At 36.8% G+C, this 27,807-nt stretch overlaps 1 protein-coding gene across 3 annotated transcripts in view; it reads right to left on the reverse strand.

Moving 5' to 3' along the window:
- Positions 1–27,807, reverse strand: part of GABBR2 (gamma-aminobutyric acid type B receptor subunit 2) — a 445,865-nt gene that overhangs the window by 105,821 nt on the left and 312,237 nt on the right. For all 3 annotated transcript variants that reach the window (XM_057423018.1, XM_057423019.1, XM_057423020.1), the window contains one exon: positions 22,399–22,521. In XM_057423018.1, coding sequence (XP_057279001.1) covers positions 22,399–22,521 — 123 coding nt within the window. The remainder of the gene's footprint in view (positions 1–22,398; positions 22,522–27,807) is intronic.

The following is a 27,807-nucleotide window of genomic DNA, read 5'->3' on the forward strand; positions in this document are numbered from 1 at the left end:
CTCCAAACAAGCACTGTTTGCATGTATGAACATTTATGATGGAGTTCTGCTAAGAATGTGCACTGTTAATATCAGGAGATGATTTTTTTTTTTTCTATTTTGTTATTAAGATTTTGGAATTCTGTGGAGACAGTGTCTTCCCAGAAGTAGTTGCACATCTGTATGCCTCACTGTTACCTATATCTACATATAAATGAAAGGCAGGTGTCCGAGGGGAAAAAAAAAAAAGGAAAAAAAAAAAAAGGAAAAAAAAAAAAGGAAAAAAAAAAAAAGGAAAAAAAAAAAAAAAAGATAGTTTCAGGGGTTGATGAAGATCTGACCTGTCTTGTATGTAGATATTTCAGGAAGAAAATAGAGGGGGTGTTTTACAGCTTGTTTTGCAGCAATATGGCCAACTTCAAAACTGCAGCAGTAAAAAAGCCAGTAGTAATGAACCTAATGTTTCTGCTGTTGAACCACATTATGGAACATTCAGCTGGGTAAAATCAGTGCATGCCTCACTAGATACAGAAGTAAAGTAGCAGAAAAAAAGAAGTACTTGATTTAACCAAAGACAGGTGTGTCCTCAGCAGAGAAAAGCAAGGATCTTTCCTTGAAGGAAGAGTAAATGCAAGCTTTCAATGGCAAAAGCTGAAATAAGACATGTAGTATGTTAAAAATGTATGAATAAAGAGGAAAGGAGTAATCTGAAAAGGAGGTGGCTGAAAGAATGAAAAGAGAAAATGCAAAATATACAGAGAGAGAGAGGGAGGAAACCAAGGAATGAGGGGAGGGAAGAAGAACATTTAAATACTTACCTGGATGAGTACAAAGCCACTAATTTCTGTAATACTTTTTCATCACTTTCAACAGGAATTGACTCAGGGTTATAACTTGAGTTTATATTTCTATTAGACATGCAACTGTACGCGACAAAAGGAAGAGAATTTGCAGGATCTGATTGTTTTAAGATAAACAGGAATGCTGGGCTGACAAGCCACGGGAAAAATAATTCTGCCCAAATAAGCAATAAAATGGCTCAGAGCATATTCTAGGCTTATGTGTGTTTCACATGGGTTCAGTTGGTAAGACTGTGCAGATGTGAATACACACCTCACTGCTCCTTTAGTGGTTGTGGTTTCTTGAGATAAAAATCCATTCAGGACAAATTGATTATTGGAGGGAAGAAGAAACAGCAGAGAATTCTGGTGCAATTTTGTCAGATATTTGCAACATAAATGGAGCACATGCATCTTGAGATGGAAATGTGCACTGTGTTATGAAGTGAAGAAAAGGCTTGGAAACTAACTTCTCTTCAGGGCTTAGGTACAGGAAGTCCATAGTTCCTTCACTTTAGTGACATATGGTTTTATGTTTTTTTTTCTGCTCAAAGAAGCAAACAGAATCCAGAACCCCTAACCACAGGCACTTCCTTCAAGGTCAAATCAAATAAACAACCCAAAGGGCCAAATTCTGAGAAGTTTAAAGGAGACTTGTTACATTGGCTCACCAAAGTCCACAGTTGCAGAGAACTTAACTCAGGAGCAGATGTAACTTCTAGCAACAGTGAGCATTTATTTCATTCGAATAGAAGCAATACAAATAAAAAAAAAAAAATAGGAGAGAGAAAGAAAAACAAAAAGGAGGAGAAGAAGAAAAGAAAAAAGTAAAAGTATAAAAGGAGAAGAAAAACTCACCAAATAGAATATTCTTAACTCAGAATCTGTGGCAAAAGGAATACTGCATGTGTACTCTGGGTCTTAAGGACAGGAATTTCTACCAGTAGTTTTACCCTACTACTTTCTTTTTCAAGTATTAGACACCAGGTACAACAAACTCTACAGTTCTCACTGGCCATGTTGATGATGTACTTCATTTCACAATGGTCTTCTACGCAATCTCCAGGAGAAATATTTGTGAAGAGTCAATACTTTCTTTTTAAAACATAAGCAAAAAATTACAGTGAAATTCTGCTGTGTGTAGGACGGCCATCAAAGCATCAATTTGCTCTTAAAACAAAACCTAAATGATGGATACTTCTACCGGTCTTATTAATATCCTCTGTGCACACACCAGATTTCAGAAAACATAAACTGTGTTATTGTATAAAGATGATACTAGCAATAAACCTAAGATAACGTAGAAATTACAGCTATTAAAAGAAGATGTACAATACCAACACATACAGTTTTGCATTCAGGCATACTTCTGTTACTTTCTCAAGCATTCAGTGAAGTGAGCAATAGTTTTTGTTTTATTTATTATCAATTTACCTTATTTAGTTCCTCATTCCCTTGAGAAACTACTTGTAGGCTACATTACTTGATTTCTTCTGCTTCTCTGCCTTTGGTTCCATGGCAACCAAGGTAAAATTAGTAGCAGAGAGGAAATCCCAAGCAGCCCTGAGCTATAATCTTAGGAAATTCACCTTTTCATTTCAAAGAATCAAAGAATCACAGAATGGCTGAAATTGGAAGGGATCTCTGGAGGTACTCTGGTCAGCAGGGCCTCCTAGAGCAGGTTTTCCAGGATGGCTTTTGAGTATCTTCAAGGATGAAGACTCCTCCACCTCCCTGGCAACTTGTGCCAATGCTCAGTCACCGTTACACTGAAAAAGTGTTTCCTGATGTCCAGAGGGAACCTCTGTGTTTCAGTTTGTACCCATTACCTCTGGCCCTGTCACTGGGCCCCACTGAAAAGTGCCTGGTTCCATCCTCTTTGCCCCCTCACTTCAGGTTTTTATATACATAGATAAGATCCCCCTCAGCCCCAGCTCTCTCAGCCTTTCCTCATAGGAGAGATGCTCCAGTCCCTTTGTCTTTGTGGCTCTTCATTGAACTCTCTCCAGTATGTCCATGTCTTGTACTGAGGAGCCCAGAACCGAACACAGCACTCCAGGTGTGGCCCCACCAGTGCTGAGTAGAGAGGAAGGATCACCTGCTAGAAATGCTTTGCCTAATGCAGCCCAGGGTACTATTAGCCAGGTGGCTGCGTTTTCTGCAAGGGCACATTGCTGGCTCACATTCTTCGTGTCCATCAGGACCTCAGGTTCTTTTCAGCCAAGCTGCTTTCCAGCTGGTCAGCCTCCAGCATATACTGGTACCTGGGCTTGTTCCTCCTCAGGTGCAGGACTTTGCACTTTCCTTGTTGAATTGCATGAGGTTCCTGTCAGCCCATTTTTCCAGCCTGTGTAAGTCCATCTGGATGCAGCACAACCCTCGGGTGCGCTGGCCATCCCTCTCAGGTTTGCGTCATCAGCAACCTTGATTAGTGTGCGCCATAATCTAGATCATTAATGGGGATATTGAACAGGACTGGACCTAATATTTACCCATAGCGTACACCAGTAGTTGCCAACCTCCAACTGGACTTTGTGCCGGTGATCATGACCACCTGAGCCCAGCCATACAGACAGTTTTCAATTCACCTCACTATCTGTTGAGCCAGCCCCTACATCAACAGCTTCTCTATGAGGATCTTATGGTAGATAGTGTTAAAAGCCTTATTCAAGTCAAGGTACGCTGTATCTACTGCTCCCCTCTCATTTAATAGGGCAGTCATTTCATCATAGAAGTTTATCCTCCTTATTTAAAAAGGATGATGTTAGACTGAATGTGTGGTTTGATGAGATAACTAGTTCTATATCAGGATTTCTGAGGAGTGAAAATTGCTAGTGTACCTGTATGCAAAAGCCAGTCTTTAAAGCATCAGTGTACTTAGCCATGGAAACTAGCCAAGTATCAGAAGCTACACTGTTGGAAGCACATTTGTTTGAAAAAAAAAAAAGGAAACAATGCTAGAAGAAATTGAATTGTTACCATTTAAACAGATTAGGATGGAAAATACCACTTAATCAAAAAATATCTGTAAGTAGTTAGTTTTGTCTGAACTTCTCTCTGGCATATGAAGCCACTGTAAAAAGCTTTGCTGTTGCCAGGACTGCACTGCCATATGACAAGATAACATGAAAACTTAAGCATGGAGTTCCAGGGAACAGTTTGAAATTTCTGTCCTTTCCATTTATCAGGCCATGAGCTAATTAGTTGGAGTAAGTAAGAAACTTCCCTCATGGCGTATTAATTCACAATGCATATTCATGGGGGTTCCTACTCAACCTCTCAAGCATCCTGGACTGCCTACTGAGAGGCAGCATGGTTTGCCCTCCAGTACTGCCCTGCAGAAAAGTGGGTATAACACCACTTACTGTGTTTTGAAGTCTAATTAGCTGTTTGCAAAAAGAACTGAAGCTGGCAGATGAAAAGTGCTTCAGAAATGCAAAATATTATTATTACTGTTATTAATAATAAAGAAGAACATGCACAAAATAATTATCATAGCAAAACAACACCAATGAATTTATAAGGTTCCCAAACTATCTGAAATGAATGTTAAAGGAATTTAGGAAAAGACCTTCTTTTCTTTCAGCAAAACCACTTCTATATAATTGTGTTTTGGGTTTTTTTTAATAGATTCTGTTAATAATACAACTAGCATTAAATCTTATGCATAAACTAGGTGCCTTTTCTAAATAGAAAAAATAATATGGCTAATGTTTTAGAAACAAGTCCATATTAGGTTAACAAATACTGAATGTTAATCAGAAAATTTTCCAGATTCTCAAGCACTGAATTGGCTGGTCTCTTGAAAAACATGACCTATTTTTAAACACTGATCTTCAAAATGCTCTACTTACAGTCCTATGTTCAAAGTATTAGGCTGAAAGGTTTAGAACAATCTAAATAATTGAAGATCTCCTAATCAAAAGGGCCGTACATCAAAGAGAAAAAGCTACAGTTCTGTTCATTGAAAGACTTAGGCAAACATGATAAAAATGAAAAGGAGGGTAGTGACCAAAAATGTGGGAAAAAAAGAATTAAATCATTATTGAATGTTTTTTTTTACAGACCACTCCTATCATAAATCTCACAAATTGTTTATGATGAATAATTCAGTTGAAAATATCAAGAAAACACCAAATCCCAAAGCAAACAAAGTTTTTACTTGATTTCCATAGGTCAAACTTTGTATCTCTTTGTACACAAACCAATAATAGACCCTAATCTAAGTATTCAAACGTCTAATAGACAAGATTCCAATCCTTCAACTTATTCCACATAGAGTGAATGTGTCTTTGTGCCAGGTAACTTGCTAGCTTAAAAATTCACGGCTTCCATATATAATAAATATCACTGTTTAAATTTAAATAAGTAAAAAATATTTTGGTTACACTGGTGAAAAGAATTGCAGAATTAGAAAAAGGTTTTACCTTGCATTTACAGTGCACACCAGCAAGAGTTCTGATACAAATTAAATGCCTATAACCTAGGTCAAAATCAATTTAGAGATGTCACAAAATATATTCACTTCAGAATACACCTTTACGTAAAGCCTCTTAACTTCATATGTAAATCACATTAAGGGATACTGAGACATCTTAAATCTTTCAGTACCAATGGAAGCAAATTTTCATGGATTCTAATAATAAAAAGAAAATAGTATCAATCTACATAGGTGCAGGGTATTCCTAACACAGAAGAATAATGACATCCCAAAACATGCAATTTTCTGACCAGATCTGTTAAGGCAAAAGTCTTCTTTTTAATTAATATTTACTAACTGCACTAAAACAGTCTGAACTCCAAAACACACTCCAAAACCTGCAATTTTAATGGCTAGACTACATTAACCTTTTAAAAAGAATCTATTCAATTACTACTTTGCAGTCTGTGTCTGAGACAATAAAAAAATTATCATGGTATTTTTTTTACAGATGTTTCTTAGATATGTCCAGGCACAGCTATTTTCACTGATAGCCACATATTTTTGCCTTAGCATCTTCGCTGGATACTGGGACTCTGATCCAAAAAAATACTTATCTTTTTTCATTAGACCACCCTGACCTTCACTCCTGTTGCTCTTGGTTTTGATCAAGTAAAAACAATAGAAAAGAACTTCTTGTTTTTACATCAGTGCATATAGGCAGCCTTATCATTCAGAAAAGTTTAAAATATCCTGAGTCATTCTAATATTAAATTATTTTTTAAAAGAGATGTAGTTTTTAATCTGTTTTATGGGTTAACTCTACCATTATAAAAGTAACCTTTTATAAAGATATTTTTTGTCCTTTCTAGAGCTTTCATGCAGAGCTTCATAATAAGGCTGTATTCTCAGTGAGCTGAATATGGTGCAAATATATGCAGGAGAGTCCATGACATGGAATGTAGGATGGCAACTAAACACGTTTGTTTTGTGTGAACACCTATCAAACACTTGGTAAGGTACATTGAAACCAGGGAAAAGGAAGTGTGGATAGCAAAATTCATGTACCCTAAGGCAACCAAACCCATAAGTATTAATACAGAAACCTGGAAAACAAACTTCTTTTGAGGAAAAAGGTGACAAAATATATTTTTGTCCTTTATGCCTTCCACTATTTGGATACAAAGGCAAGATTTCCTACAACTCCCACATCCACCACAATTATTAAAAAAATGTAAATTTTCTTCTAACTAGAATGTATTACAGGGTGAAAAAAAAAGCTCAGCACATACACTTGCCACTTTCCTTGATACACCCATGCATGTTTTTTCCCATTTATCCCTCCATATCACTGTCAGGCTTTGAATAACACCAAAATAATAAGTGGCCACTTCCTCTAGATGTCTCTTCTTTCAAAACTGGAATATAAAGGAAGATAGTACAAAAATTATTAAGCTATTTTAGAATATGGGCTGAATGTCAGATGCTGAAATCAGATTTTATTCCCAGACTTAAAAAAGGAAAGGTCTTGGGAATAGTCACAGACTGAACAGCCTAATAGCTTGGTATTTCCCATGTCTGAATTGCACCCAAAGACTAAACTAAAAGCTCTCCATGTAAAAGAGCAAGAGTCTGAAGATCTACAAAGTTGCCTTTTATCACATTCTTGAACCTTTATAATAACTTACTGAAGGGAAAGTCAGAGCCAGACTTGATTTGAAAATGGCACATGCTTTCGACTCTTCCTCGAATGAGAATTGGATGTCTTAAATTACTTACTAGGGTCCTGTTTCTATCTAAAGCTGAATATAGAGGGTCCTAATTACATTGTAAAATTTTCTTTCACTTTGGGATGTCAGCATGACACTTGTTAACAATGAGGGTTGTTGGAAGTGCAGAAATGCAAGATGTAAGAAGAGGATCCTGACTTACAACTCAGCCTCTTGGCTTGCATTAGTCCATTTCCCATTAGATCTCAAGGTAGGCAATATGGCTCTTTTCTTCTCAACCTGCTCCAAAACATGGAAGATAATTGCTTTGTAACGAAAGCAATTAATTTAAAAATCATGCACTTTTTCATAAACTTAATAGTCATGAGAAGTTGCAGCCATATTTGCTGGTCAACATTAGATTCATTCACCAATGTATTTACTAGTTTGTCTCAAATACAAGACTGCTAACAAGAAACTGAAGATATTTTCCTTAAGCCCCTTCTCATGACTCATGTATGAAATCCCTGACACAAATTAGAGTACACGGCTCATAGTTAAAACGTGTCAGCTCTTTGCTGAAGGACTGGATGTATCCCACTTTTAAACACTTCTGTCATGCAGTTGAAAGCACCTTAATTCTGACTTTAGGTGAACACGTTTCTCTTTCACCAAAGAGTTAACAAAACTTGGGGAACAATTTGGTGCAAGCATTGACACAAGTCTGTCACATCGTAAGCCATTGTTTAGTCATTGTTTAGCTTCTCCAGTTAGTTTCTACAATATGCTGTGATGGTTTGATAGATTCAAAGCCCTAATAGTATCTCAAAAAGCCCTCTTACGTAAGATGAAGATAACTATTTCAAATAGGTTAAATATATTTACAAGTGCACATATATATAAAAGAGGTTTTGAGGTTCCCAGATGTGTATTATTCTGTGTTGCCCTACTGAAAAATAGCTGTGATCTAAAAGAGACTTTATTCAGCCATGCTTTTATTTCTCTGCATTTAGTACAGCCTTTTACTTTCCTAGTCAGCAGCATGCCACCTGCTCTTTCATTTCCTCAAAGTAGGTCAGCAGTCAGCCATCAATCTTTCATCTTCATTACAGCTAAATCCTAAAGCCTGAGGCAAATGAACCATTTTAAAGGAGATGCAGTGATAGCTGTGGTAGTCTGTCTCCTGTGTTAGCCACTTATGGGTGAAAAAATATTACAAAATCCAGATGAATCTAACCAGCCTTTAAATAACAGGAATCCATGTAGTTTTCCCAAGGTCGTTGCAAAAATCTGGGGCCCAGTTCATAAACAGAAAGATGGTTCCAGCCTCCACATCATATAATCCCCTTCATATACTTATTAAACTCTGAATTTCAAATGTTAAATCATTACCCCCCTACATAAGACAATTCGAGATCTTAAACTAACCTAGTGCCTTAAAAGCATCTCACTTCAAGCTCCTTTGTATGCATGACCAATTTTTAACTGTTTTTCTTGTATGTCAGCACTGGCATACAATTTGAATGGCTCATCTCCCCTCTTGTTCTTTAAAATTTCCATGAAATTTAGATATAGAAATCATATATACTCCTGGCATCAATTCTGCAAAATTAAGCAGGCTGTACTTTTGCAGACTTCTATAATAACAGATATTTTCATTTTTTTTAATTGACCCAACATTTCTTGCATGTACCTGTTCTTTTGTGAGTTCATTTTTGATCACAGATTTAAAGAAAATATCACTACTAAGAATTTTTTAACAAAGTTAGTGGAAATTAGATTTTATGTCTAACAATTGTACATATTTATACCGAACCCTGAAGGCAACATTTCTATTTCTCTGAGTCAGTGAAGCACTAAGCAGTTTGCAGAAATATGGGTATCTCACAATTTCACCAGTTACATGCAATAACTCACTGATCTCTTCTTCAACAGCGGAAGACCAGACAGAATGAGATAGACAAGAAAGATCTTTAAAGAAACAAAACAGAATGGAAGGAAGCCCACATGAAGCATATGCATGCAAATGCCAGGATGACAGGGGTGAAGAGAACAGTGGGGGAAGCATTCACACTTTTTCTTGGAAGTCAGCATGATGGAGCATCTCTTTGACGTGCCTGTACACCAGTCACAGAATCATAGGATCACAGAATGGTTAGGGTTGGAAAGGGCCTTAAGATCATCCTGTTCCAACATCTCTGCCACTGAGCATCATTACGACATTGTCTTACAACTATGTACTACTGTATTGAGATTTTTTCTGTCACCCAGCATTTATTTACATTTAGTCCCACATATAATTTATTTTTTATTGAAAATGCAAATCTTGCTTGGGATTTCAATTTATGAAATCAGTGTCATAGTGACTTATGAAAATGACCTGTTAAAGTTCATCATTTTAACATCTTAAATAATTACCTTGATAATTTCTGATATGACTCTCATTTCAGATTAATTTAAATTTTATGAATATATTAAAGGAAATCCAAACCCAAAACACTAGCAAAATAGGAAAAATATCCAAATTATCACACTCCTACACCTGCAGTGATCTTTTATACTTTGCTCCAGCCTAATAATTCCTTTGTAATACCATTTCTTGTAATGTTTTTGACGATCTACCATCACACATACATTTCCATATTGAATGTGTCTCCACAGTGCTTTCTTCTGTATTAGTATATGTAAATGAAGAATATAAAAAAAAACTTGCTTTAAAACTTTGCTCACAGCATTACTGGAAATTAGACTCCAATGAAGACATTAAGGATATATGTCTTCAGCCTATATAACAAAGCTGAAGAACACCTTCATGTTGGCAGCAAAAAAATTTCATTTTGCTTTCATCTGCTGCACAACATTGCTTACTAGCTCAATGGTATTATTGCAAACAGAAAAATTCATAGTAAATGACTTTCTATCATTAGCTCTATAAATTTATGATGTAGGTGTTCACTTTCACTTTTCATTGCAAAAGTCCCACAGAATAAGAGGACTAATCAATGCTGTTATATCAAAATTCCTTTTCTTAAGAGAAGTAACCAACACATGGGATATCCAGCTTTTTGCCTACACAATAAGAACCATGGGTTTCTTCAAGATCTTCATCTCAGGCTTCATCCCAACCTCATCCACTAGGAACTAGATCCACCACTTCCACATAATTAAGTTAGTAAACATTTATATTCGATTCGTACTACAAAGATTAAATCAGGTCTTACTGGGAAGCCTTGAGTTGACTGTCCACAAGCACACTAACACCAGCCAAGTAGTACCTAAAATATGGCTACCTGCAGTCAGGTCATTGCCAGTCTCAAATAGCTTCTCATGTGTAGGTACTGATCTAAAACTGTTGACAGAAGCCACAGGTTTGCTGTCCTGTCACACAGTTTTAGCAATGACCAGCAGATTATGTGGCAGTGAAAGTGAGCATGAGGTAAGATTTGACAAGCATGAGAGTTCATGGACATGGTCAGGAGAAAGCATTTCAGGAGGGTGGAGGCACATGGAAGGCAGGCATGCACTTGCCAGAGTACAGATGCAGCTGCTGAAGGTATAGGAACAAAGTCTGGAAGGTAGACTTTAGGGTGATTCAAGCCATTACAAAGAAAAAAAAAGCCTCCTGTTTTTTAGCTGTTAAGAATACATGTATCACTGAAGCACTGCTAATGCATATTGGCCCCATTAACAATGTGGTTAACAGCCATTATGTGTTTCTTCTCTTTTCTCCAGGGAAAGAAGGATATGCATTGAGATGTTTTAAAATAAAAATACATATGCATAAACACATTCTGCTGAATACTGATGCTGGAAAAAACTAATTCAGAAACAGTCCTTGCTCTTGTAGGAGTATCAGGAGATTTGTGACAATCCGCATTTTTTGTATAAAAGTTCATTCTAGTGTTTGGCAGGTACCAAAAAAGCTTTTTCTCACTTACATATGACATATACATTTGAATTTTTAGAGTATGCTTATCAGAGGAGAAACAATTTTACCCTCTAAGGCAAAGCAATCTTTACATACATAAAATATAGATACTCAAAGGTCTTGATTTTCTACTGTATGGGAAACCCAAGCAAAGGATGGCCTAAGCCACTTGCAGCAAATATCCTGTGCTGGTGCTTGCAGGTTTTTAAAACAGTTCCCTAAATGTCTGTATTTTCCTGTCCAAATATATTATATTGGTGCTTTGCAGATGATAAGATATAAACAACTAAGAATGCATTGCTTTGCCACAGTTGGACAGTCTTCCAGTTTTAGGTACCAATATGGTATGGTATTACTTACGGATGCTGCTTTGTAAGAGTGCTTAGCAACAATGAGAAACCCATAACCAAATACGGAAGTGAAACGACCTGTAGTGCATAGACATAAAGAGGATGGCTTTGTGCATGCAAGTTCTTCCTTGGGTCCTCTCTCCACCAGCATGAAATCTGTTTTACATGAGTTAAGTTTCCAGGACTCTGCCATCTGCTTATTGCCTCTGTGTGTGTGTGTGTGTGTGCCCATGCTGTCTAACTAGTTTATTGAGTGTCTCCCTGTGTATGCTAGAACAGAAGTGCTCTGCATGACACTTCGCCTCTAAGTACATCAGTACCTATTAAGCTTGAGCAGCACTGAGATTTCAGTGCTAAGCCAAAGTGTGTCTTTTAGATTGAGGGAGCATTACTTCATGGTCGAACATGGCATAAAGAACTTGCAGCAGGTGAGTAGATGGCTTGCTTCTCCCCATGACAGCAGGACTAATCCATCACTGCTGTTAATGCATTTCAGCACAGTGTCTTGGCCACAACTCAGGATGTTCCAGATAAATGGTACTGACTACAACCACTTACAATATAAGCTGAGGCTTGCCATCTCCCTAAGTTTGCTCATGACTAAAGGTATAGTTTTGAAGGAGTACCAGGATACCCAGGGTGTATCTTTTCAGTATCAGCCTATTAAATATTTGAAGGAACAAGGGAATATTCTCCCCCAAAGAAAATTAATTACATCAATTTGTTATCCTTAATAGCTATTTTAAAGCAGAATTTGCTACCTTCAGAGAAATCTGATAGAAGATTTTATTGGCCTCTATTGCAGCCTCAGTGTATTCTTCAACTAATTCATTGTACTTCATTTCATCTGCACATCAGCATCTGTTTCCTGACATAAGCACTAACGTCTTTCTCTATACAGTGGTGTTTAATTCCAGAAAACAACAGAGATGTTACAGGGCTAGAAAGTGCTGAACACTGAATGCCCAGGACAGAATGCAACAAGGAAGATTAATTAGTTCCTGGAGTCTGTTTTCTGGAAGTTTTTATCAGGCTTTGGCATTTGATGGAGGGAGTTTTCTTGCCTTTCTTACTTCTGATATTAAGAGCAACTCAATTCAGTGACAAAAAAAAGCAAAAAATGTTCCTGTCTGATTTATAGTGCCTCTAAATCTTGACACTTAATATATAGTTCAAGTAAAAGTGTGTCCAAACATCCCTCAGAGATTTACCTCTGAAAAAACAAGGAAAGCAAGTGAGAAGATGAGCTTCTAAGCATTTCCATGTGTGGCACTGTTGAACAAATGTTGGAATATCCTAAAGCCAAGTATATTGCTATTTGGTAGCCAGTTTCTGACTGCCAAAAAGCATCACTGTTGTCCTACACTACCTCTGTAGCTGTTTGCAGCCTTATAAAGGAGCATAAAATTAATGTTAACATTGGCTTCAGCTTCAGAGGAATAAAACTGAATGAATGCATCCTATGTATTTGAAGTTTAAAGTCAAGAAGTGCCACTGGGTCTATCATATACTGAGCTTCCTCAGTTAATGAACAAAACTTTCACAGTGCCTTTTGTTTGAACCAGCCTGGTAACACAATGATAGATGATATGTCTGATGCTTTTAATGATGATTAGGTTGTGAATGATTTACTGGTAGTGTCACACTATACACAGCAGAGTCAGCAGTGTTGTTACCAAAAGTGGTATATGGCTGCTTTTAATCCACGTGTGTAACTGCCATCTGATTACTTTTCCTCCAATAGTCTCTTTCTCTCAGGAATGGATATTATACCTTGAAATCCCAAAGGGAGAACAATATTCTGGGTTGCCAAATGCAGTAGAAAGGATGAGTCCTGTTGGGTACCTCTGGTAGCTGTGTCTTCTGAACAGAGAGTTGCTACAGCAAAATGTTCTCAGAGCACCAGCAACGTGCCAGAAGTGTGACTACATAACAGCAGCACAAGTAACAATAATTATACATTTAAAAGAGCAGTATCATGCTTTCATATTTCAGAGTAACACTTCATCTCTAAGGACTGTAATTCCACACTAAAATCAGTGTTGCTCAACAACACAAGCATGGAAATATGCAGAGAAAAATGTTGAGGTTAATTGAGTCTAAACATTTGTGAGGAGAGTAGCTAAGATGAGCAGGCTATATAATGACAAACGAAATTCAATTTTTGTAACCGTAAAGTGATTTTCACCCAAAACCAGTGGAACTACTTACACATTTTCCTGGGGTCTTGATTAGTGCATAGAAGTGTCAAAGTGCAATCACTTTGTCAGTAAAGTCCAACGTTTCATTTAATGGTGTATAAAAGTGAAAAGGAATACACTAAATATAAGGAACACGATGAATAACAGATAAAACCATTATGCAATATTAGCTATCCTAACTAAAAAAACATACTTTAAAGCTTCTATGCCATAGGAAAAAGAGCTTAATAAGATCTGTCTATAAAAGACAGAAGAGGAAAACAAGATTCAATAGTAAACACACAGATATATAGTAATGAATGGTACTGGAAAACTAGATGTTGAAAACTTGCTTCTTCCTTTCCCTAAAAGAAAAATAACGTATGTTCAGTGGGACTGTAAAGCAACATTTCCAAATCCAAAAGAGGAAGTTCTTCACACAGTGCCTAATTAGCAACTACACTGAACTGTGAAAAGTTAGCAAGAATCAGAAACAACTGACATGTATGGGAATAACAAAAGTATTCAAATACTGAGTGTATAAACCAGTTATGAGGTATGCTCAACCATACATTTGAAGTCACTGTTCAATGTGAACCATGGCTGAAAATTTAAGCGTGACAGATGAACTCTCAGATGTGTACTGCACATTTCTAACATCCACCTCTGAAAGTATTTGCGCCAGTCATTGCTGTAACCAAGACATTGAGCAAGACAGATTACAACTCTTGTCACCAGTAGTGGTTCCTATGTTTCTGAGGTTGGAAAATAGTGTCTGTTGGGAAGTGAATAATGGAGGCAGAACTAAAATTCCAATTGCTTACTGAAGAGGGACAATACCAGCAAGCCTCATCTTATTAAGTAGCTGAAGCAGCAGCCATTCATCCTGCCATTTTGGAACTGACCCTGCCCTACTTCTTTATTTTTGCCAATTTGATACGTGTTTCCATAGAAACAGAAGCAGGACTAGCCACCAGCTGAGTCAATCTCAGCTGCTGGCTCCCAGTTCTCACGTTTTGTTCCGTTTCCTTGGAAACTGATGTCAAACAAGAAAGGGAAGTAAACCAGCTTTTGCTCTTTAATATTTACTCTTTCTTTGGACCTGCTCTAGATCCTCTGGGCTGGTGGAAGGTTTACAGCTGACTCTAATGGCCATACATTTTCCTCTTCTCCGGAAAGGCTGCCAGCCACTGGTAGGCCCTAGCAGATGCAAGTAAGAGTTCTCAGTTTCAGCTACTGCTGGCGGCTGCCTGCTGTGAGCTACAATGGCAGGCTACAAATTTCAGGAGACACTTGGCTCCCACAGTCTGTAATATTTCAAATTGGAAGGAAAGAAATTAAATTTATTTAAAAAATAGTAGGGGAAACAGATGGGCATAATGATATTTAGAGAACAAATTGACTAACAAGCTCTGACCTGCATTAGGCTGAACACCCCCAGAAACTACTTCAGTCAATTATATTCTTCATTTCATAATGTACGTTTGACAAAGTTCTCTCTAATCCAGCTGTTAGCTGACTGAATAGCCCAACAGCACAATGTAAACACCCCTTAAACACATCTGTTTATGCATATATCCATATGCAGAAAGAGAAAATAACATGATTTCATTGTTTCAAAATGGCAAAGAATCTGCATAATTCTACTTAAGCACATGAATGTGAACCAAACAACTTTGCTAATTCCAGACCTATGTTATTCCCATATATTTGTCATGTGTATACAAACACACCCATCCCTCCCTCTCTGTATGTCATTTTTGGCCAGAGTATTTTCAGTTCTTACAGCAGCAATATGATTGAAGATGAATATTAGAGAAAAAAAAGAAAAAAAAATTAAAAAAATATTAAAGATTATGAAAGACTACTGAAAAACAAGGGGGCAAGTAATCTATGGTTTAAGTAATGTTTTCTATGAAAATGATACTTGATCTACATCTGTGCAGTTGAATCCAAAATTTCACATATTTTCTTGTTTAAAAGTGTAGAGACAAATGAATTTCACAGGACAAAAAGCTGTCCTAAAGAAAAGATTTATATTGGATGGCCTCTGATCTTAGTTAATTAGCTTAACTATTAGGGTACTGCACCATGTTCACCTTAGACATGCTTTTGTGCTTTCACACCTAAGATACAGATTCCTTCTGGTGTTTTCATTACATCACATCTCAGTTACATTCACACAACTCTCACTTATCAGTGGACTGGCATTACTACCGTAAGTAACTTCTATAACTGCTTATTTAGATGAATTCACATATAGTCCAAATAATACCTCTGGAATGCTCATTTCTTCAGGTACTACACTAGGAGACGTCTCACAAAAAAGACTCTCAGATACCCAGGAACAACATTTATTCCTCCAGACTTGTTGAACTTGCATCCATCTACTGTGAATAATCTCAAATATCTCAGGGCACTCATAAAGTTGTGTCAAGTCAGCTCACACTGTGATTTTTTTTCTGCATTAATTATTTGAATAAAAAACTTAGGCAGCTGTAATTTTTTTAAGCCAGGCTTATTCTGTTTTATTCAAAGAGATATAATCATACTAAATTTACCTAGTATTATTTATGGGTTTCCTCCAGCTGAATTTAAAATCAAAACCTAAAATCTCATCTTCCTCTATATCAATAGACTTGGCATAGCAAATGAGATAATAATCTTTAGGTTTGTTGCTGCAGCCACAATCAGGAAAGACCATTTAACTTTATGTTGAGTTTTGCAATGTCCCTCCAGAATTCTTCACAATCAACCCTCATTTTATTTTTTGAAGCAACTTATTATAACTACTAAAATATTGTCATTTCATGATTCACTTCCTCTTCCACTGAACAGCACAAACCACAGCACAGGGACTTCTCCTAAAGGACTCTACAGGCTACATGCCTCCTTCTTGGAAAATTAATATTTATTTATTTTTTAATCTGTTTCCTTGTTCTAAAGAATTTTATATCCATTTGAGGGCTTCACTCTTTCTCCATGGCTATTAATTTCCATGAGAGCCTTTGATGAAAGAAATTGCTGAGTCCTTTTTGGAGGTCTTGCAGGCCCTGTCAGCCTCTGTTCACATGCCTGCTGGCTTCTTCAAAGGATTTCACTGAGTTTCTGAATAATTTGTTCCTTCACAAGTGCCATGTCAACCCTTCCCCAAAGTAGCATTTCAATTTTTAATTCCACTCCTGATTTTAATTTTTATAAGTTGGCCTGCTGCAGGCATTAACTTACAAGTTTGAAGCTTCCACTCTGTCTTAAAAACATGGCAAGACATTTGCAACTTTTCAGTCAGATATCAAAGCAGTTCTGAGCTAATGATTACATACTGCTCTCAGTAGTTTGACTATTACTACTCTGAATTGCTTTAGAAAGCCTGGGATAATATAATCTGTTTCCAGTGATTTATTTCTGATCAGTTTTTCTGTTCCTACCAGCAACTCCAGTTACTCCTCAGTGAGTTCATCAGAAGGCTTCTAGCATAGCAATCTCCACGAGCTCTTCCGCAAAGAATTGTACTGAACAAAGCAGCAAAGCAATCATTTAATCATTTTACGATTGTTTTCTGCAAGTAATGCTCTTCTATTCTGATCAAATATTGTCCCCAAAGATTCCCTGGCAAACCTCCTGGTACCAATATTTAGAGAAGGATTTATTATTCTTTTTTTTTTTTTTTTTTCTTTTTGCAAGATATTTTTTTAGACTGCTTTATAGTGTTCTGCATTTAACTTACTAGAATTTAAGGTCCTTCCTATTTTCCCCATTTGGATACAACTTTGTTTTTTTGAAGGATGTCTTCCTGCTGTTTCTTCATGCGGAGCCTCTTCTTTTTCAAGACTTACTTGATGTGTGGCATGCATTTACTCTGTCTCCAATTCGATATTGTAATACTCTCTAGGCCACCTGCAAAGATTTAACTCTCTACAGTGTCCGCTTTAGCATCTATTTAAGGGGCTTCCTCAGTTTTATGTTGCTCCCCTTTTTGAAGTTGAGTACCAGTCTACTGATCTTTTTTTGTTGTTGCTTTTTCAAAGCTGAGAATGATGTATTTGCAGCTACAGAAAAGTCCTCCAGAAACCAAAACTTTGGAATAGATTCTGTATGCTATTCAGAATGAAGTCAAGGGTTAATTCTCTCTTTGTGGGTTCTCTGATATGCCAAATTACAAAGCGGTTGCTGCTCCTAAATGAGTTAAGTCTGAGCAGCAAATTTGTCTAGTTTACATAGCCATTTTTTGCTTTTGCAATGTCTATGACTCCCTCAGCATATCAGTCAAAGCTGACATTCTGGCTTGTTGGTTAGTAATATGTGTCCGACAGCATAGTCATATCTTTGGAATTCATAGGAATTCTGCTTCACTCACTGAAATGAATTATTTGTTAATCTCAATCGACTCCTAAGTTTTCTTTAACAGAATGTACTTAAAATGCCAGTAGCATGGCCTACCCAATCTTTCTTTCATATTGATTTTTTTGTCATAGCAATGTCCTCATATAAAGTTGGACGTTCTTAGTTTCACATTTTATTTCTTTATCAATGCTAGAAGCCCAAGTAGGAAGTCTCATTGATCCACTTTTCCCTTCTTCATCTTCTAAAATGGCACTCTCCTGTTTTTTTCTCCATTTCACGTTTCTTACCATCCCAGGACAATTCAGTGTGAAACCTTAAATACCGGTAATCCAGATACCAGAACAATGTTTACTTTTAAATATTGGTAATGTTATCATAGGATTGCATAAGAGGGTACACTACAGAGATAACTAAGTAACTGGTACTATGACATCACGGAACACAAAGGTTGCTGCCCTGGATAAACAGGTTTTAAAATTTAACAATAAATGTTGGGATCCAGTTTGCAAAGTGCTAGTTTTATTGAGTGTAACACTAATACAAGATATTTTTTTCCTTGAGAATTAAAAAATATAGTCTATCTGTCCTAGTATACAAGTTCCTATTTATTAAACTTTATCATTGGTCGCTCCCAAGGCCCCAGTGATTCAATCTGTGTCATAGATATTTGTTTTGGAAGAAGACAAGCCAGTCAGAGGCTTTCAAGTAAAAGAATTACTACACCATTGTATTATGAGCAAGACGTGAGTGTGACTATTTATGTCTGTATGTCTACATACAGACTTACTGAACTGTAGTAAGTACCTAACTGAATTATGATACAGCTATTTCACAGGAAGAAACAGATTCCACTTGCAAAGGATCTTGCTATTTCAGACTGTGGTTTCCTTCCAACACAGATGTATCAGTCAGCAACTGAAATTAGAGCAAATTGGTTTCCTATGTATTTTTTGTCTTGTGGCTGGATTATCTGTGTCTAATTAAGTGTGAAGACCCCCATACCAGGTAACTTATAGTGTCTGTCTTTAGACAGAGGGATAAGCTGTCCATCAAATGTCTATCAGTGCTAGGTACTTAAGAGCTGCATCTGATCTGTCAGGTTTAATTGAAACAGGCAAACAACATTTGTCAGGCAGTGGGAAAAAACACAGAGCATCCTTTCACATAGATGTTGCTGTCTTAAGAAACCAGGACAAAATCCAGGCAGTTGGGAAAAGGTAGTAAAGCCTTGCTGCTGGGGCAAAGTTATTCCACAACCACATACGCAGAAGCATCAGAATTCCTCATGGCCTGTAGAGCCAAAAACCTGGTTGGCAGGATGGTGGGAGAAGATGTACTCCAGTTCACATGACTGAGAGACACTTAGTCTGGCAAGAATCTAGTAAAGATCTGATCATATCTGTAGAACATCCTGATTATGACAAAAATGGTGAATTAAGATGAAAAAGAAAATTTAAAGTTCAGCATAGGAAGAAGGAAGTGGCTGGTCTCATCACTGGTCTGAAATATTAGGGAAAAGAAAAACAGTGGCAGTTGGTGCAAGAAGTAAAGCAAGTGAACAGTGGTAACTTTTGGATTAATTCCCATTTTTTACACTGCTGTTTGAAGTTGAGGAGCATTTTGTATTAGAGTATATTTCTGTGCTAAGTGAGAATCAAACCTACAGTACACTTTATGAAGTGTATATAGGGGGAACCTTACAGTTCTTCTGTAGGTGATTAGTGTACAGCTTAAGAAATTTTAAAGTATTTCCTGCCTTTATCTGTAAGCTGTTTGCTTTTATCCAATGATTTTATTGACTATATATCTTATACCAAAAAACTGGCGTACTTGTTTGGAAAATCTGAATGCTTTATGGCTCAGGCATTAAAACTTTGAACATGGTCTCTTATGGCAACCCTGACATTTAGGGTAAGGATGCCAGACACCACTCTGCAAATTTACATACTCAACATCCCATCTGATTTCTTCCTTCCTTCAGGGGCAGAGAGTCACCACAAGTGCCTTCACTTCCTTTTGTCCTTTTAGGTGTAGATTGTCCATCCTCAGCTTTTAACTCATGGGTAGGATGACTTCACAGAAAGGTCTGGAAAAGGTGTCTGGATTTTTAAAAAGTGCTTGATAATTTGCTGGTGTTTATATGCAAATAAACTATTTTGTGAACAATGCCTAACAACTAAGGACACTGTCTGTTTTTAGCCTCCTTGTCTTGGTTACTTTGATTGACATGTTTATGAAGACCCAGTTAGCAGAAGGCCACCCAATAGTAGCCAAATGCAGAACTGTTATATAGGAAGCTGATGAGCATTAGTACTTAAAATAGCACTCTCATAATTCATTAGCTAGAGTGGCTAAAAGCATTCATAACTTTGGAGCCTACATTTAGTTTAGTCTCTATCACTTAGATTAACTTTAACACAGAGGACATACGCCTTTAAAATTACTTCATTGAAGCAACTGGAACATGGAATATACGTGACACATTGTTCCTGAAATAAAACAGAAACTTGCCTCCAGTAGTGTTTACTATGTGGTAAGCACTTTTCAAACACACAAAAGAAAATACCTGCTCAGGCAACATCAATTAAAGAATTCACCGTTGCAGAATGCACTCAAAAACCACTAAAACTTAAAAAAGCAAACTAAAATAACAATGATAATAAAAAAAGCAAACAAAATTGTCATTTGCTTTTGCTAAGGAGTTTCTGAGATGTGAGGAGGCGTACTTCAGGAAAGCAAATGGCACTTCACCTCACTGCTTATATAAGATAAAAACATATTTACAGTATTTTAATGACCAAATTTTCATGCATAATACTTTTATTACCTTCCCTCCTCAAATCCATTAGCTTAATAAAAAAATCCTGCACAACTTACAACTAAGAGCTGAAACAGCAAGTCTAAGACAGTTCTATGCTGACTGTTCAAATCATTAAACATTCTTGTGCGTGCAATCAGTGACTGTGAGTTTGCATGGGCTTACATAGTTCAGAGAGAATTTCAGCTCTAAATCAAAGTTCAGGCAACTGCTGTGAAGCCCTGTAGTCTAGGTAGCACCAAATGTGGAGCAAACATACAAGCATACTATTTTAGTTGTATACATCACACAACCAAAAAACATGCACTGGTACATTCAGATGGAAACTGCGGTCATTAAGAACTACAATAAACATTATTTTTCAAATATATGATATTTATGGTTTGCTAACTTTACAGTTACTGCTACTGTCAACAGAAATCTCACTCAAGTGATTCTGACAAGACCAGATATCAGGATCTTTGTATATGGTTTCCCTCTGATCAGGGAAAAAATGTAAAAGTCCTTCTAACTCATTCACCCACAGTATTAAACAGCATTATTTCAACTGGATTTTATGATGACTCATCATAATATGTTTGGTTTTATATAAGCAGTGAAACTGTTAACACCACTAACAATTGAAATATCAGTTCCAGTACAGCTGGAATAAAGTTAAGTAAACAAGGCTATTGACAAGCTGCTGTTTCAAGCTCTGCAAATATAGAGCAGAAGCTTCTCACATGGCAATTTCAGTTACATTTTCCATTTTTTTTTGACAACCGTTGTAACTAGAGAGTCTCTCCAAAATGAAGTTTAAACTCTAGGGAACAACTGAGAAATATCTTTTCAGACCCTAAATGATTTCTTGAGAGGCATCCCTTGCGGTTTGGAAGGCATCATTATAAGATATCTTCTACAAATGATATTACAATAATTTATTTCTCTTAATATAATTAAAATATTAAAATAATTTTATTTATCCCAATAAAATTTCAGAGGTACACTGCAAAAAAAGAACAAAGTAAAAATAATGGAATAAAATAACATATCTTTTCTTTCAGACATTAACATCAGAAGAGAAAACTACCATTCTTTTACTTTCTGATTGCCAACTATTGGAGAACAAAATAACACTTCTAGGTCGTCCTCATATAATCTAGTTTTTAGCTATCACTAGTTTCCATGTTGGAGTTAAACTCTCAAAGACTGCTGATCAGCATACAAACAGATTTTTTTCCCATAGTTCTGCTTTGTTGCTTCCATGTTTCTTCTGTCAGTTTGTCTGTAAAGCTCTACTTCTAGCAACCTACCAGAATGCTGGCAAACTTGCACAGGTGGCATTAAGCTATTATCTTTTCCCTATCAAAATCTCTAGCATGACCTTTCTGGGAATGACAGAATGACATTAAAATAGGAACAATCAGCATGTGTGTATGCACATGCTATTACTGAAAATAAAGATAGCAGTAGGCAATGTAATTCCAGAACATATCCACAAAGAATGCAGTCTAAGCAGAGACCTCTTCTGCACTTATCTTGAATGAGCTCTTACTGAAATCTGCTAATGGGTTCTGATAATCTATTATTTATTGCAGCAGACTCTAATAGAAGTCTTAGCAGAGGAGTCTCCTGTGTTTACTACACTTTCATCTAAAATCCCTCACAAGTGACCGAAATGTGACACATTTAACTGCAAGTACAATTTCTTCTGGTTGCAGTTATTTCATTTCTACTTGCTTTTAAAAAACAAAACCCTTCTTACACCCCCAAACACGCAGCTTTACCTGCTTTCATTTAACCTGGTGCATGTTTATATTGGTCTTATAGAAAGCTGGGCTTGAGGACATACCTCCATGTTATACTTTTCCACTGTCCTTCTCAAAGGATCCACAACCTGCCAGCAAATCAGGATGCAAAGATCAATCAGTAGCATCCCTCCAACTATCACCAGTAGCTTCTGGTCTTTAATGATCTGGAGAGACAAAAAAAAAAAAAGAAAAAAAAGGGGGGGAGATTCCCATGAGCCATAGACAGATCCCTGTACAGATTTATTCCTATATAGGGAGAAAAACACAGGTTGCTAACAAAAAGGTTTTTAGCAATGAACAAAGAAAAGTTTCAGAAATATCAAAAGATGAAAGCAAGAAGACACAAATTATTTCTGTTTGTTTCACGGTTATTAGAAGTATCTAAAGTGCATTCTGATTTCTAAAAAGAAATTGGGAGGACTCTTAAATATTAATATTGAGGTCCAAGTTTAATATTAACTCCTGGAAAGTAAAAAAAAAAAAAACAAAACTATTCTAGAGAGCCACTACTGTGATTATGTATGCAAATGTGGAAACGTGTTCAGTACATTTCTCAGAGTAGTAGGAGTTGAGATAGTTTTCACTAAGATTTACAGTGTTCATTTCTTCATAACTTTCTTGGATGTAGAAAACACACTTGCAAGGTATTAAAAGATAAGTTCATTTTTGAGGTTTTGTGTGTGTGTAACATTTGCCTGTTACCCAGGGAGCAGAAAGGGATGATATATGCTTTATATTTTACAAAGGTTAGACACTTCTATGCTCATGCAACTTAAAAAGTTTTCACTTTTGCATGGATTTTAGGCTCAAAAAGGAAAATAAGAGTTGCTAGGAAAAATAACAAGCCAAACCATGTATTACAGTCTTGCATAGCTGCATGCAATCCCAAATTATTGCTACTGTTATACACATAGCAACACAGAAAAAGTACACTGCAAGTATAGTATTTCAGTTGCAAAGTTGTAAGCATGTTCAAATATCAGGCTTAAATTAACTTTGTCAGTCCTCTTGTGCCTACATTCATGTTTTTTAAACTAATACGTACTTCTATTGCAAATGAACACTCATCTAATATTCAAAAAATATTGCCAGATTGTTTTAAAATGGACAAACATGCATATTTTCCCTAGTTTTGGTTCTCAGAAACAGCTGGTTTAATCCAAATGAAATATTAAAAAATATTAATCCTGAGCAGCTTAATGAAATTGTGATCAATTCAATTTGATAAACTTGCTAGAATTTTGAAAATGCATTACAAACCCAGAAGTGTCAGCTAATCTTAATACAGGAGAGGCTGGTATTCCTGCCTAGAATAAATTATATTTGCACCAAATTCCTATCAAGCTTAAGGAATTGATAAAAATTAATACAACTGGAAATAACATAAAAGGAGCTTTAGAAAATTTGTTTTTCATATTACTCACTGAGATATATTTTCTTTTTTATTTTGAAAGATGTTTCTGCAATATTGTGCACTGCTTTGTGTTAATCTCCTAGTTTCTTCTATAAATCATTTGGCGTAAACTTAAGTGTAAAACAAAGGCTTGCAATCAGAATGACTTAAAGGACGATGCATTATTTTCATTTCCTGAGACCAGTTATTTAAATATAAGTAGCTACCATCACCATAAAGAACCAGAAGATCATGCTCTCCACACGTTTGCAGCAGTAATAAAGCAGTACATCCATCTCATCAGAGATAGTATAGGCATGCCTGAAGAGGGCAGGTGAAGGGGAAAGGTGCAGCTTTCCTGGTCTGTCTCACTGATGGGTGGTTTGGGAAGAAGTTCACAAGGAAGAGGTGTCTTAGTGGGAAGTGCAAGGGAAGGAAGACTGTTCCAGGGTGTTTCTTCATTAAGCTAAAAGGAAAGTGGATATTACACAAAGATTCTCAGACATAGTTTGGTCCCTTGACTTCTTCAGGAAAATATTAACTATGCCTAACCTTTCATTTGTTTACCAATCTGCAATCAAAATGGAAAAGGGACTGTTAATCACTCAGGTTCCCCTCTGTAGAAGAAGCCCATCCATTTTTTATTTCTTTTCTAGAGCCTTTAAACAGGATTTAGGTGAGACATACCTAGTGCTCTTCCTAATATGAGTGGAGATGGGAGAGAAAACCATGGAAAAACAAGTTCAAAGAGAATTTGGATTTAGGTAAAATGTAGACACCTCAACCCAAATTTCTTTTTCTCCCTCTTAAATGGATAGGTAATTTATTTTATTGGCATATTCTTAGTCTTTCTTTTCAACTGATAAGGTTTATTTTGCTGAAGTAGGCTGTTTAACCATTATATGTCTAGCCTCTTTCAACACCCAGCGGGCAGATGCAGAAGCCTTTAAAGGACAATTCATCACATCTATCTTGGGTACAATTTAGGATCAGAGAAATTACTGTTCCAAAACATCTCGCTCTTCTCCCTCACCCCCTCTGAGAGGTTGTGAAGACAATCAACTTCTACTAAACCATGAATTTGAGAAACTTAGAGCTATGTGAAGAAACAGCTTCAGAAACAGAAATGTTTCCCTCTGCTCTACTGAACCATGAAAGTTCCTTGCAAAACACTGAAATATTGGTAATGATGCCTTATCTTTTCTTTCTAATAAAAATAGTGAACATTTTATCTAGCACAGGTAAACCGTGGCAGCTAACCCACTGTATTCCAAATTTGTATGGACTATACCGATAGTGAAAGTAGGGTTACATTAGATGCAGTTTTCCCAACACCTAGAAATATTAATCAAACTTGTACAGTAATGCCAGAAGCAAGACTGAAAGGATCCCATTAAAAGCAGTATTACTGACAACCCAATCACTATCAGGGTCAAAAAAATCTCATGCCTATTTACCCTCTGCTGCTTTGTCCATCTTTTATTTGTACCTGACCTTGCAATACTGCAGGTTGATAGTCATGTTTTAGTTCATATGTAAGTGTGGCAACCTTTTTGGGCAGCAGATAATTATTAGAATGAAAGAAAGCTGAAAGACAGCAAACAGTGGAGCTTTTCCTTGAATACCTCTTTGAACATTTTTTACTGCATTACATTGTGAATGGCCCTTTCAGGGATAGAAGGGGAGAGATGCATAACAGCAGCTGTCACTAGCAGCAGGTATTATTTATCTTTTACTTCTGCCAGCCAGCCAGGAGGAAGGCAAGCAAAAGAAAGGCCATAAGATAACCTGAGGAAGTGATCTGTGCTTTTGTAACGAGCACCAGTGCTACCAGTGCTGCATGCAGGGTGACCGGGCTGAAAGCAGGGCTCCCAAAGCTGCCTCACGCTCTCATCACAACGCTGGTCGGTCCCTGGCAAAACCATTGCAGTAATGCAGCTCTGAAGCAGAACTCTTCACCTAAATGTTAGCTTTTCAGACTGAGACATTGGAATTCAACTATTTTTTTCACTTCTGCTAGTGATTAGCAGTTTTTCCTAACATAAATTTGCTCTGACAAATGCTGTTGGGGTATCAGTAGCAGCATTTCTAAAGCCTTGATGATCTCCCCCCGCCACCCTCAGGAAGCCCAGCTTTCCCTCTCCCCAGCCATCACTCCCACCCACAGGCACTCCTTAAGATCAGTACATTCACTCCTTGGGAAACACCAGATGCACTGAAGGAGTCTTGACTCAGATCTTGTGAATTCAACAATTTCTGTCTGACAGAAGAAAGCTATGAGCAACTGAGGCTCCTTACAATCAAATATTCTTCTTTCAGAAGAAGATTCTTATTTTTCCCTTTTCATCTTCCTTCTAGGGTAGAGTAAATCAGCCTTGGGAGAAATGCATGGTAGCTAATAAAATCCATTTTTTGCGAGTGCTCCTGACTCCTTGCTGAAGCCAAGCTCTCTTACAGCAGCTTGTGAGCAATATTTTCTACCATCTGTGATTGGATAGGTGAATCTGTCTCATCCTGGCAGATCTGCCCACTGTTATAAATGCCACCGTTACCAGTCTGGACTATATATCTGGATATGAAGCTATCTGTCCTCAAAACAAATTCACTCAGAAGAGAAATTGGTAGGCCATTTTCTTCTCAGCAACATCACTGTATGAGCAAAGAAACATGGACCTTGCAGTTTGATCACAAGAGACATAAAATCTGTCTAAAGTTCTGGGATGAAGTTTTTGCTCATGAAAGTCTTGGGCATTTTCTGGAACTATCATAGGCTGTACTACCTGCCACGGCAACATCAACTGTCCATTTGGTTATAATTTCACAGACCTTTTGTGGGGATTTTTTTTTAATTTCCTTTCTAAAGCACGCTCATTGTGCCCTGCAGTATCCTATCTTCAACCGGTTGAGGATAAAACAACAATAATTAAACATTAGGCTTGCTTTTTGTAGTTAAGCTGAGGAAAGCTTTTTGTTATCTCTTACATTACTAGAAACCAGCACTGCAAATGTGCATGACCTTACGTATGAAAACTTACCCACTTCTCCGGGATGCCACATTATTCTCTGAGTATAAATAGCTCTTAAGCATGGACTGAATAGTTCATTTCCTCCTACCTTTTTTTTAGAGTTAGTCTTTGTTGCCAAGAACTTCACCTCTTTTTTTCAGAATAAAATATCTTTAAATTTAAAGGAAGATCTATTAGCTAAATCTTGGTGCTTTATATGCTTGCTTCTTTGTTTGTTTAATTGAATTCATTGAAGCATAACTAGGCCAGTAGTATTTTTGCATCTATTTATAGGTTTTGAGATAATTTTTTTGTTTGTTTTTTTTACTTGAAAATTTTGGGGTATTTTTTTCTGTTTAAGAAAGAGATTCTGTTTTATCTTACGTAGATCCACCCTTTCTAGTCTCACTGACAGATATGGCCCTTGCCTTCTGCCACTATCTGGATAAGCATTTAATGTTACTCATCAATTTATTTTTTTTTCCATTTTCCTCAGATGTAATCTCTAGAGAGAAACCCTCTTTAAAGGATCTCTCTGTGAAGCTTCATAGACCTTATTTCATTAAATGAATAGCACTGACAGCAATTATTGAAGCCCTCAGAGTTTCAGGGAAAAAATTATGAAGTCTGCAAGGCTGGGGAAAAGGGGCCATACAACCACTCTCAAGCTCAGGATATTCTCACCATTGCATAAACTACCCTTTCATTTCTCTCAGTATGATTAGTAGGCATCTCAGGATTGCTCTCCTACATTTAGTGGGTCAGCACAAGTAGGATGGTGCCATGAGGCTGATGATACAGAATCAGTGGTAGATTGGTGAACTTTGACATATGTGGGCCTAGAGAAATATCTATCTTTGAATTATTAAAGCCATTAATATTTTATAAAACTATTCTGTAATACATTCTTAATTTCTATTGTGTAATGGAATGAGGAAAAAGGACTATTGAAAACACATTATGCATTGTTCCTAATAACACCACAATGTTTTTTTCAACAGCTATTACGAGTATGTCTTATTATAGGTTCTATGATTAGTATTGGGAACACT

The sequence above is a fragment of the Pezoporus wallicus genome, unplaced genomic scaffold (assembly GCF_028554395.1).
Source record: "Pezoporus wallicus isolate ANWC-B61680 ecotype Strahan unplaced genomic scaffold, APGP_CSIRO_Pwel_v1 contig_749, whole genome shotgun sequence".
Lineage (NCBI taxonomy): Eukaryota > Metazoa > Chordata > Aves > Psittaciformes > Psittacidae > Pezoporus > Pezoporus wallicus.